A 12,526-nucleotide genomic window follows, 5' to 3' on the forward strand; every position below is an offset into this window, starting at 1 on the left:
GTTTGCCAGAAATTATATTTAAAATCTAATGCCACAAGATTATCTTTCGGAAAAATAAAATTCATGTCAATCGAATAAGCCATCGTTGTTTTATTGTTTAAAGTTCTATACATCGAAAAAAAACACCCCTTACTATTGCGACACTTGACATCATGGCTAAGTTGCAAACTAACGTCAACACTAGGAAAACCATCAAACTTTTCTCAACTACCAAACACTGTAATAAATGTGTCATAGCACCAACTTTCAAAAGGTCCCAACTTCGTCCTTGACCCACATTTCGAATGTCGAGTCTATCCTAAATAAACTGCCATCTCAAACAGCTAATGAAAATCGATTTGAAACGCAAAAATCCTTAAAAAAATGAAAACCCCCAACTCCAATATTGCAAAGCCTGAACGCATTGCCCTAAAATCTCTAAAATCTAATCCAGACATCGTAATCGTAAAAGCAGATAAAGGAAATGCTACGGTTGTCATGGATACAAATGAATATCAGGAAAAAATTCAAGAGATTCTTACAAACGGAACATATCGTTAACTTAGAAAAGATCCGACATTCAACATGCAATAAAAACTATTTTATTGAAAAATGAAACATTAATAAATGAAGATAAACTATTTAACTAAATAAATTCAATAAAGGAATGTTTGTGTCCGATAGTTTGAAGTTTTTGATTGTTGTACAAAAAAGCAATTGGCACAAGCTGCTGTAATACTTTTTATAAATCTTCTGGATTCCTCCTGCATCGGTTTTTGTTGACTCGAGCTTGCTAACGTTTCGCCAATCATACCGTTGGCTTCTTCAGTGCTTGACTGAAACTGTACCTGTTTATACATTGTTTCAGAGGGGCGGAGCTAAATGAGGGACGTAAACGCAGCCTGAGTCACTGAACCCAGAATTAAAACACCTTACCTCTGCTCTTCGCTCTAATATGTTCTACATTAAAGATATTCAGCGTTCCATCACAAAATACACTTCACCACAACCTTCTCATAGCAATGAAGCCGAAAGCAATCACACACTTGCCACTGTTGTCCTTTCTTATATCACTGACCACATATCAAAAGTTAAAGAAATATAATGTTAAAACCAGATTTACCACTGGTCCAAAAATCTCTCAACATCTTCGGTCCGTCAAAGACAAAATTTCATTTTGAGATGTCAGGAGTTTACAGTATTCGATGCATATGCGTCCTGGATTCATCTCTAAATCAGCAAACAGATATGCCTCGACACTTGTCGAAATTAATTATTATTATTTATTATAAAATTATTATAAAATATATTATTATTATGAGCACCCAGTGTACTATACATTTATACAGTTCTTCTTTTGCAGATATCGTCTACCCTAGTTAGCTTCGCGTGCTCCCCATATAGAGCTTCCCTTTAAATCGGATCACGTAACTATATATCCGAAACCTTTGAAGCCGCCATGCCGCTGACCCAATTCCGTTTTGTTTAGCTGCGAATATTTACGTTCCTCGGTATAGCGATTGGTTAGAGAAAGCGTCACCTTTAGCGTCTTCAAATCCCATCGCGTCGACCTATCACGACGCCGAACCAATGACAATTAAAAGCTTTCGTTTTCGACCGACCCCGTATAAACCGTCAATTTTAAACACGCGACCGTAAAAACGGCAACTGATCGAAGATATCGCGTCAATTTTCCCGTTCGGTCGAGCAAAAAATACGGCTCTTCGGAGAGAGGTCGGTTTTCGACTCTAACGCGCGTGTAAGGCCGCTAAAATATCGTCTTTTTTTATTAACCGAAAGTGGGTTAAGAATCTGAACGCGAAAATCTCGTTCGGGCGAATTTCTCCTCTGCGCAACATTGACCTTGGCGCTTTCCATTTTTAATTCTCTCGTCAGCCGAATGGCTCGGAAGTGTCCGCCATCTATTAATTAACAGCGTACTCCGTTTCCGTCGCCAAACCCATTCACGGACCACGAATTGTTAAATAACTCGAACTTGGCCGTTAGCGTTCGTTTTCCGAATTCCGAAGCGTTTCACGGACCACAAACGCCACGGGAGGACGTGCTACGGTCCACGAAACTCAAGGTCACCGCAATTTTGCCGACGTAATACGTTAGACAGTTACGAAGGACCTTACCGCTCACGCAAGTATGAGTTGTGACGGAAAATCAGGCTTCTCTTCGACCGCGGCCGCCAACGATCTTCTGTGGTCTGAGATATTCTTTACGTAAATCGTCAAAGATGAGACGGAGCATTTTTAAACTCTGTAAGCGCTTTCGGATACGTTCGATAGAGTATTTCCGAACTTCGAGGCAAAAGATCGCTAAGAGGGTCTCTCTAAACATCGCGTCCGTCGCGCGTATTTATTAATTATGTCAAAATTAAGAAACACTCAATGATTTGTTTTCACAATTACTAAAAAGGTTGGAGTCAAAATATTTTTTAAACTTAAAAGGAAAGGAAACAAATAGAATTAAAATATACCTCGAAATACATAGGTTGGCATAAAAATAAAGTAAGTGCTGAAGAGTGCGACCTTTTTATCATATTCATTCAAAAACATTGATTGATATATGACATATAGTGAAGAGTAAAAAATAAAAATATGTAGAGCTTTCTTGCAGCATATTGAGTTTCCAATCACCAAAGCACGCCATATAAACGCATCAGCTATTAATCAGTCACGCCCACTTATTATGTGCATGTTCTTGAATGAAATCCTTTTCTGCTGACATAGCATCATGAAAATGCGCTGTGATGATTGCTATATGAACCCTATACCTGGAAATCCACCTTTTTCCATAAAAGCTCTTTTAATTTGAGCATTTCCTTGTTCAGTTTGCAGAGAACAGATCCAATGATTAGAGATTGGTTGCGCAATCAGTTCTTGTTTGCTTTGATATTTCTTGAATTCCTAATACTATTTTCCATGTGTGGGAGCAATTCGTTAAATAAACTGAAAACTAGCCCCTTATTTAGCCGAGACAATTCAATGAATCTATCCTCTCTTGAAGATTAAATGGATCACTTGTACCTCTCATTACATAATATACCAGTATCACTATCGCTATCATCGCCTGTTCTAATTATTATTTGTTCTATATTATTGGCAATATGGATATACGATTGTTCTGCTTTTTCTATATGTTTAACGGAATTTGCCCAACCTTGTGGAGGGATGTTAAATACTTCGGTTTCTATAGGTTTGAGGACATTGGAGTTAACACGGGGAAAAACATTGTTACGACTAATGGCATATTTCAGTTGGTGCCAAACATGTTAAATTCTTTAAATATACAGTGGTAACGTGGAAGCCTTAAAACTGTATGTCCCAGACTTTTTGCATGATTATCACAGACTCATTCCTTTTGTAGGTTCAAGCTTTGTAGAACCTCAATTAATTGCTTCTTGGTATAATTTTCGTGAAAATAAATGTAAATGTAAATTGTTGCTTTTGTGTCACATGAGGAAGGGGTTTTAGTCAACTGTGTACTGCGATAACTTGCATTGTCCATTACAATTAGGAGGAATGTTTGGAACTAGCTTGTTTTTAAACCAAGTTTCAAATAAATCAGCGGTAGTGTCTTCATGGTAATCCAGAGAAGAATCTTTAATATTTTTCGCAGAGAGAGAAAGTTCATTTGGAATCCAACCATCTTTAGTGCCAGCATGCAAAATTCTTTTACCTCTTTTTGATGGCGCGTTTGTTTTACACTTATCAGTTGAATCAACCCAACCCTTTTCCGGGGTATCATAGGTGTCGAACCAGGTTTCATTCAAGTAAATAATTGGCCTTTGTTGTTCTCTGTAAATCCTATTTTTTTTGGATAATCCAGTCGCCAATCCCCGAAATCTAAAAGATTCCATTGTGTCATGTGTTGAATACACTTCCATAAGGTAGTTCTGCCACATTTAACATCGGCTTCATCTTTTTCAAACCTCCTAATTAAGATATCTAATGTAGGCACGCTTTGATCCTCGTATAACTGGTAAATTTTACGCCATATTATATCTTGATCACTTTCATCTACAGCATTGCTTCTTTTTTTCCTCGCTGAAATGGGATTATTTTTCATACAGCTGATGTTGGAATTTTCGTCAATGTGGCCGTCTCTTCTAAAGATGCTTGCTTGCTGCCACGACGTTCAATTAGAGTCACATAAACATTGTTTACAACTTCCTTAGTGTCAATAAAATAGTGTTTTCTACATTTGGGCGGGAGCATCTCCTGAGATACACTAGACTCGCACATATTTTGCATAATTCGCACACGATTCAACACACGAAATAAGAATGGTTACTAATAAACTTAAACTAAGTAGTATACCAAACCAAAGAATATTAAACACAGGTAGGTATAAAATTATTTTCTATTACGGACCACAATTTTACCCGAATTTAAATTCCGAAACTTTAGGTAATAATCTTGTTGCATTGTATGTTAATGACCACCCTTGGATAATCCCATTCAAAAGCAATTGGTCACTTTCTTATATCCGTGAACAGACTTTAACTGAACCTCGTAACGTAACCTGCTCGCGTAAAATTTTATGTTCAGTTTGGACGGTATTCCGAACCGCATCTTGTATCAAAATGCTGTGTCAAAATTTTACAGCGAGCCGTCGGTTGTCGCTAAAGTGGCGAACCATCAAGGGAACCTTCGAAGTAATGACACGCGTTGATGTTTGTCTGAAGAAAAACTCGAGCAATTCGTCGACCGCACCGGTCAAACTTTGTCATTGTTTAGTCTTGTGAAAACCACCTATGGACGAGAGTATGGCTCTGGTCAAAATGCAGTGGTCGAAGGAAAAAACCTTCGAATTTATAGAAAAGTATCGGAAAAAAGAGGTGTTGTGGATCTGGAAACATCCACAATATTTCACTAAAACTACTCGATGAAGCGATAAATATGTCTTCTGAACTAGACTATTGTTCTTCTCAGATAGCACAATATGTAAAGATTGCCATTAAATTCTCATAGCCAACAACAGCAACATCAGAACCTTTCCGCACGTCACCAGTCTAAACATGAATCCTGTTTTCAACATTCCTATCAGTCACCTCGGCCACCAAATTACTTCTATAAGTCATCTTGCCAGAAATCTGGAATTATAACACTTATGGATTGTTTGGAAATTTTAAAAAGATACTGCAAACTGTTATACGAAAACCGTAATCTCACTGCCAATCTACCTTGTACTGAAATAGTCTTTCTTATATTGGTACTTTGATTCATTATCTTCGAAAATTGTTCCAGTAAGTGACCGAAATTTTAAATCAGGCAGTAAACTTTGTTGATCCCTTTTGCATCTGCCACCAGCGCCTTTGTCTTTTCTTCGTATTTTTTAAAGCAAAATGCATATAAATATATGGGGTAGCAGCTACTATTGTAGTGTTTATTTCCCGACGTTAAAAACAAACTAAAATTATAAACGGCTAACCAGAATGTACTCTAAATATTGTATGAGGTTCGGTTCGGTGGTGCGTACGCTTCCAGTGTATAGAAACTCGAATACCAGCGAGCATTTACTTCATTTGCAACGATGTTCCGAGGTGTGGTTACCCGTCTGGATTCGGCTTAATATAGCGTTACTTCTAGATAAAGGAAGCGGTTCATTTTATGTAAATTTTAAATACATAAGAACGATAAATTAAAGCAACCCAAGCTTGCCATCTAGAAGTATTAATTCTGTGCCTCTGATGGTAAACGTTTATTATTGTTAAGAGAGAACCGAATCAGTGTCAAAAGCTAAATTGCTAATTATCTATCATTTGTTCAGAGAGATAAAAAAATCAGTGGGTTATTTACAGCTGAAACCAAAATGGCGTCGTATATTTGACATTTGACTTCCTACTTTCTAGTACAAAGTTCACAGAAAACATTTTTTAAAGTTGAGAGACACTGAAAATGAGGGGAGTTATTCCTTTATGACTTCTATTTGCTTAGTTTAATGCGGTTGCGGTTTGCAGCAGTTTGATAAGATTGATAGTAATGTGACCACCGTCATACCAATGAAAAGTTGTTCCGAATGACTGGAGTTAATAACTAGAAAACTTGCATGGACCTCTTTAAAAAATACGTATTTTGCATAACCGTAAAGCAGTTTCACGGAAAAGGGATTGTTTGCTGCTGATGAAAATTCTTCAGAAGCACAAAGCAGTACCAAAGAGAGCAAGAGAAAATCTTTGATTGATGAGACCATTGCTCGATAAGCTTTCATGATTGTCTGTCAACGGGTATTCAAGTGTGCGTTCACGAATAATGAAGTGTAAAAGGTTTTGAAAATTAAGCTAATCATGTAAACCGCTTGGCTCATATATTGCCCATATTGAAAAATAAGAACAACGAATAACACAAATTTACACAATCTGATTACTCTCAACAAAGACGATTTTAACTGTAGTAAATAGTTTCGAGTTTTAACAAAGACAGTTAGAACAGGCAAAGTTTACTGTTTCAAATCAATTTGCCCCTTGTTCGGAATTTTTTGATAAAGATATTGAGAACAGATGATTTTAACTTCTAATTATTTTTACGTGCGGTTTGGAATTGAAAACAAACTGTGAAAGTGGTCTTTAGTATTAGTGGTATTAGGTATTCCGATCTGCACCACCATTCCTAAACACTTTGCGCGCAAATTATTTTAAAATTTCTAAGGCATCAGCACTACTAAAATAAAAATACCTAATAAACTTAGTGAGTTTCCTGTTCTATGACTAGTGTCATAGAACAGGAGAAGAGTGGACCTTGACAGTTCCTCAGACCATGAAGAATGTTTGTACAATAAAGTAAGGATATACGTGGTGTGTTCAAAAAGTCAGTTTTATCAAAAAGTATTTATTTATCAAAATTAATGTTGTCCCTTTCAAAGTAATCCCCCCAGATAAAATACGCTTTTGCCAACGTTTTTTCGTCGAAGCACTTTTGGTAAGCACTTTCTGTCTTAAGGATGTCCCTTAGCTGAAACAGGATATACGCTATATCCCGTCAGATATTCCGTGGACGTTTTGCTATTTGGGTCTATAGTCCCTTCGCATATCTAATGCGGTTTTATTACTATTCACCTCTTCTTGGCCACCCTCGTCCTTCGTGACATGGCAGAGACCCCGTAGAACGTAGAAACGCGATGGCAACGTAGCCGCGTCGCATTTTTGCTCTACGGCGGACGCAAAATGGTCTCGAAAAAGGTCAAAACGACCGAGGGAACGCAAGGCGATCTGGTTTGTGACGCGGATAACTGTATCGAACGGTCGTTTTGCATTTCGATAGGAAAAACAATCGCCAAGTAACCGTACACGAAATTCCAGCTGCGTAGCGCGCGGTCAGAACCGTAACTACCCTCTCTCACCTTGTATATCCCGTCGACTAGTTTGATGAGCTCCTCGGTCTCCATTTTCCGTGAGTTCTGCGCGTGGTCCGCTCAAATGATTGTGTTCATATCAGGGCGAGGGATGACGGACGAGACGCTGAAACAAGAATGAAAAAAAAGTTGACAAAACACTTTCGATGTGCGGGGTTGATCGGCTGGATTCGAATCCGTTCGGAATGCGATCTACGAACGGCCCGCGGCTGTGGGTCGCCGGGGCAACATTCTCTCGCAGCCCGATGACTTTTACTTACGAAAAAGTGCAAAGCGCAATGAACGATACACCGGCTACTATCGAAATGTCGGCTCGTAAATGTCGATACGATTAAAAAAAAAAAAGATTCTTTTCAAATACTCGCTATCGTTTACTACGCCCTCTGCTTGAGAAGGTTGGCGATCCAAAACTGAGGAAACTGGACTGAGACTCTGTAACTTGTATCATAATCCTAAGCGAAAGAGATGCGGATGCGAAGGGAAACCGTCGTTACATACCGAGGTTACTCCCTTTGGTTGACTGATGTTTGTTACTTCGTTTTCGCACATTTAATTTAATTTAATTAAAATTAGCATAAAATATAGAACAGAATAACTGCATTACAGGTAGGTATTTCTTATGTTCATATTCTATCCTGAAGCTCTTAAAACATAATTTTTTTTAAAAAAATTGTGTTCATAATCCCCAACTTAAATTACAGATGTATCCTGTTTTGAGGCATTTACTTCATAAGGAGGAGAACCGACGACGGATCTCAAATTTAAAAATTGCAAAAGAGTAATGAGAGATACAAGTGAGTGAGTGAATTGTTTCGGCTAAATAAGGAGGTAGTTTTCAATTTATTTAACGATAACACTTTGGGCTCTGTGAAATCTGAGTCATCTGGTCGGAATTGGATTCCTCTGATTCTGACGATATAACGTTTTCTAGTTCTTTTGGGGCGGTAGATCCATGAGGAACTGGTCGAATAACAAAGCAAAAATTGGGATACATAATTTGTTTCTTATTTTTTCTGTTGAATCCTTGAACATTAGACGAACAAAAATAACAATCATCACTGTGATTCCTAGACTCTCGTCATACCATAGAAACACCAAACCTTAAAGCTTAAACAGTATGGGGAGCCCAGGACTTGTCTGTTTTGGCCAATTTTAGTTAGTTACTCAAGTTATAGTCTGCCTTTGCTTCACTACGACATAACTACCACATATATAACAAAAGTTATTGGGATTGTTTTCACAACGTCTTCATTCCATATTTATACGTTGTAGAACACTAGAAATACGCAACAACGAAGACAACAGCGACGAACACAGTAGCACGACGACCAATACAACCAAACTGCGCATAAGCACGTTACAACGCTGTATTGACGCTTCTGCGCCAACTCTGATGCATTGCAGAGAAATCTAAGATTATCCAGTGTTGCCAAATCACATTTAATTTCATAAAAATCATACCTAAAATGGAACCAACATATTCATGTCGTAGGTATGTATCTTAATAAAGTAATATTTTTAACATAGAGAGCTCTACAAAAAAAAAACACGTGATAGAGCAAAAATATGGCGTTTTTTTGGAAAAACGTACCCCAAAAATAAGCAAACAGCAGTTAAACATCAAAATCAGTGTGTAATTAAAGACAGAGACAATTCTCATAAGACTTCTAAGAAGTACCCTCATGCTCATGAATGTCTTTTTCGCCTGCTCAATTATCGACAAGTCTTTCTTCGGGTTACACTGGCTATCGAGATTGGCTCCGAGTTATTTTATTAAGTCTACTTGTTCAGCTAGTTTCCCATTTAACATTTAGATATTTTTAGTTTTGACGATATTTTTTTGAAATTTTGAGGTTCAGTTGAACTACTTGCTATGACGACAAAGTCATCTGCGTATCTTATATCGGTACTGGTGGTGCATTGATCTTTATTCCGCTGTTAATTTCATCCAGCGCCTCGCTAAATATGGCTAAATATGGTTTCCTGCCAAACCTCCAGATTGGTATCTCATCCTACGTATTTTGTTCAATATTAACTGTTGCCGTTTGTCGCCAGTAAAGTATTGAAATTATACGTAAATTTGGTTCATCGATCATCTTTCGAAAGCAGTCGAACGCTTTGCGAAAATCAATAAAACATACGTACACATTTACGTTCACGTCCCTACATCTTTGTGTTAATACCTTCAGATAGAAGAGTGCTTCACGTGTAGCTAGTCCGTTTCGGAATCCAAATTGATTTTCGTCTATTTGAAGTTCGCATTTCCTATATATTCTTGTGTGGATAGTTCTCAGAAATATCTTGAGCACGTGTGACATGAGGCTAATCATTCGATAGTCGCCATATTGAGAGGTCTTGGTTTTTTAGGCAGCGGTATAAATGTTGACTTTAGCCAGTAGGCTGATATCTTTCCCGAATTATAAATGTTGTTTATTAACCGGTTTCAGATTTAAGATGAATTTGGGAAATATCGGCTCAAAACCGGTTAAATTGACAGCTGCCAAAATGTGACATTAACTTAAGACGAATAAGATAGCGTATATAACATGTCTCAATCGTATTTTGTCATTTCGCAACCCGCCTTTACTTTCATTTTACTTATAGTCGCCATATTGGGTTTTTCGAATTTTGAAAAGATCATAAAATTTTCGGTTCTCTGATGTCCCAAGTCGAAGGCCATAAAGGATTTTATCACAATTCGCACAGTTTGGTCTTAATTATTTTATTAGTGGGCCATGATTTATTCGTTACATTTTTTTCACCCCTGACCCTGACGTTAAATAATTCGAAAGTATCTAAGTTGTACTTTAATAAGTAGTACGTTTTCTCTTATTAAAATTATAAATTCACTATTCACGTCAGGAACTTCTTAAGCGAGCAGTTTGACAAAAGAATTATTTCATTAAATTCTAAAAAATATCTTGGCCTCCTAGACCGCCTGACCTTTCACCCTTTGATTTCTTTCTCGGGGTTCACGCAAACAACGAAGTCTACGATTTTTTTTAACCTCCCGAGATTATAAAAACTCCTGAGAAAAAGAGTTTTGGACACATTTGGAAACATCAATGGAAATACACTTGCAAGGGTTGTAAGAAAAACAAATTTCAAAAAATTTCTCGATGCAAATTTTGTTGAAGTGTTAATTAACTTAACGAAGACTTTTCTAATTTTTCTTTTTAAAAAACACATCTGACTTGTTGAGAAGTCGCCTTTTATCTTCATATTCTGTTGACAATTCAATGACTTTATGCGTTTTTTTATGTGTTAATTAATGTAAATGTTAAATAAATCGCGGTCTACTTAAAAAACCATAAAGACCTGACTTTACGAAGTGTGACAAAATCTTTTGTGCACTTGCGAGACATCGCTGAGCTGCAGATTTTACAAAAATCGAAAAATCCCATATGACGACCATAAGAAAAACGAAAGTTAGACAAAAGACGATTGAAGTATGTCATACACGCTACCTTACTTGTCTTAAAAAAGTGTCTGAACAATGTCACATTTCGACAGCTGATAACTTAACCGCCCTGGCTAGGAAAAAACTTCCCCATTTAACCTGTGTATAGGAGCGAATCTGGGACACATTATATCATAGAATTAATATTCCTATAAGGCTAAAGAAAGAAAAGAATGGGAATCGGAATGATATGCGACTGTGCGAACTGTATAAAATAAATAAGATAGTTGTCAAATAAATGACAAGTCCCATTTGATGTAAATTTTAAATACATAAAGATACTAAAGCAACATCGGAGACAATATTTTCATGTATTTTCTGTTTATAATGCTTGACGATTTTCAATTGATTTTTTTTGTTGACAGTTCTGAGGTAGAACTTTTAATATTTTTACCTTCGCAGCTATTGACAACGCCGCTGTCATCGGGCAATTTTTGATTTTTCTACAAGCTTACATCCGTTGCTTTCTTCGCAAGAATTGGCTTATGTCGCCAGTCTTCTAAGAGTATTATTTGTATGTCTTCATGTATTCATAAGGCTATTTTAGTTATGATTTTTTTTGACACTATTATCAAGTGTCAAAGATGTAAGAACAAAATTTTTGGGGTATATACTGAGCGAAACTGAAAACGAAATAGTTTTAGACGTCCTCGTAGCTTAGTTATCTTTCCACCAATAGAAAATGAGAAAACTATTCCTTATATAACTTTCCGCGTAAATTTCATTGCCATTTTCGAACTAAGTGTACATGTCACCAAGTTAGGGGACCCTACTTTATTTTTGTTACGGGAACACTTTTTTAGTTTTCGCAGTATAGAAAGATTTACTTTTTTTGAACAGTAAGCCTTGATGTTCAGTTATCTTACCAAATTACCTGCCTAATTTTTAGTCTCATTATGGATGCATTTATTTGAAAACTACAAACAATTTATGAGGCTATGTTTGTTAAAGTCAGCTTTGCGCAAAATTTACGTTACGGAGCTGCCCAAAGACGTATCCGTTATTGTAAATGGTTTTTACATAACATTAATAATAACCCGTTTTGGAAGTTCATTTATATGGTTCGATGAACTATACCTATACACGAAAGTTGTTCTGGAAAATCAACATATCAGCTACAAGCTAGATTCGAGTTTAATGTCGTTAATTGCTTACTAGCTGCATCAATAAAATTTTATGCTTTTGGAATATGTTCCTATGGCACATTTAAACAAAAGCTGAGCTCCGCGCCGTAATTCGTGTGTTGTGAGGTGTTATTTAGAAAAGAACTTTCCTCAGCGCTGCATTAAAAGACACGGACCTGTTCAATGGCCTCCTAGATCCCATGATTTAACCATATTCGCGACTGGAATACAAGCAAGGAATATATCAATTTCAAATTCAATAGAATTACAAACGTGTGCAAAAAATGTATAGTCGAAAACGTATAGTTCAAGGAATCGATGTTTTTCTTTGACGAATCGTGACTTGCTGCTCAAAAATATACAGTGTTCTTCTGAGTGTGATGTTTGTTTAATTTATGTCCCTCCAACTCCATCGCTATTCTGTTTAGCGCCCTACGTGCGCCTCATTGTATAGTAAATACGCGTTTTCTTCGATTCTCGGCGAACTACGTGCTTTTATGTAGGCGCCTTACGTGCTAATCGAGTAAGCGATCAAGGGTTTAGCAATTCATGTTATGCTCAGGGTAGCGCCCTACGTGCTTCCAGGAGTGGTGTCTTACGT

The 12,526-nt window shown here is 37.0% G+C and overlaps 1 protein-coding gene across 2 annotated transcripts in view; it reads right to left on the bottom strand.

Annotated features, from left to right (window-relative positions):
- LOC132707171 (uncharacterized) overlaps nucleotides 1–12,526 on the bottom strand; it is a 103,084-nt gene that overhangs the window by 59,173 nt on the left and 31,385 nt on the right. For both annotated transcript variants that reach the window (XM_060678897.1, XM_060678896.1), the window contains exon 2: nucleotides 7,330–7,447. In XM_060678897.1, the coding sequence (XP_060534880.1) occupies nucleotides 7,330–7,374 (45 nt within the window). In that variant the 5' untranslated portion in view covers nucleotides 7,375–7,447. The remainder of the gene's footprint in view (nucleotides 1–7,329; nucleotides 7,448–12,526) is intronic.

This window comes from Cylas formicarius, unplaced genomic scaffold (genome assembly GCF_029955315.1).
Source record: "Cylas formicarius isolate icCylForm1 unplaced genomic scaffold, icCylForm1.1 PGA_scaffold_9__14_contigs__length_23061073, whole genome shotgun sequence".
Taxonomy (NCBI): domain Eukaryota; kingdom Metazoa; phylum Arthropoda; class Insecta; order Coleoptera; family Brentidae; genus Cylas; species Cylas formicarius.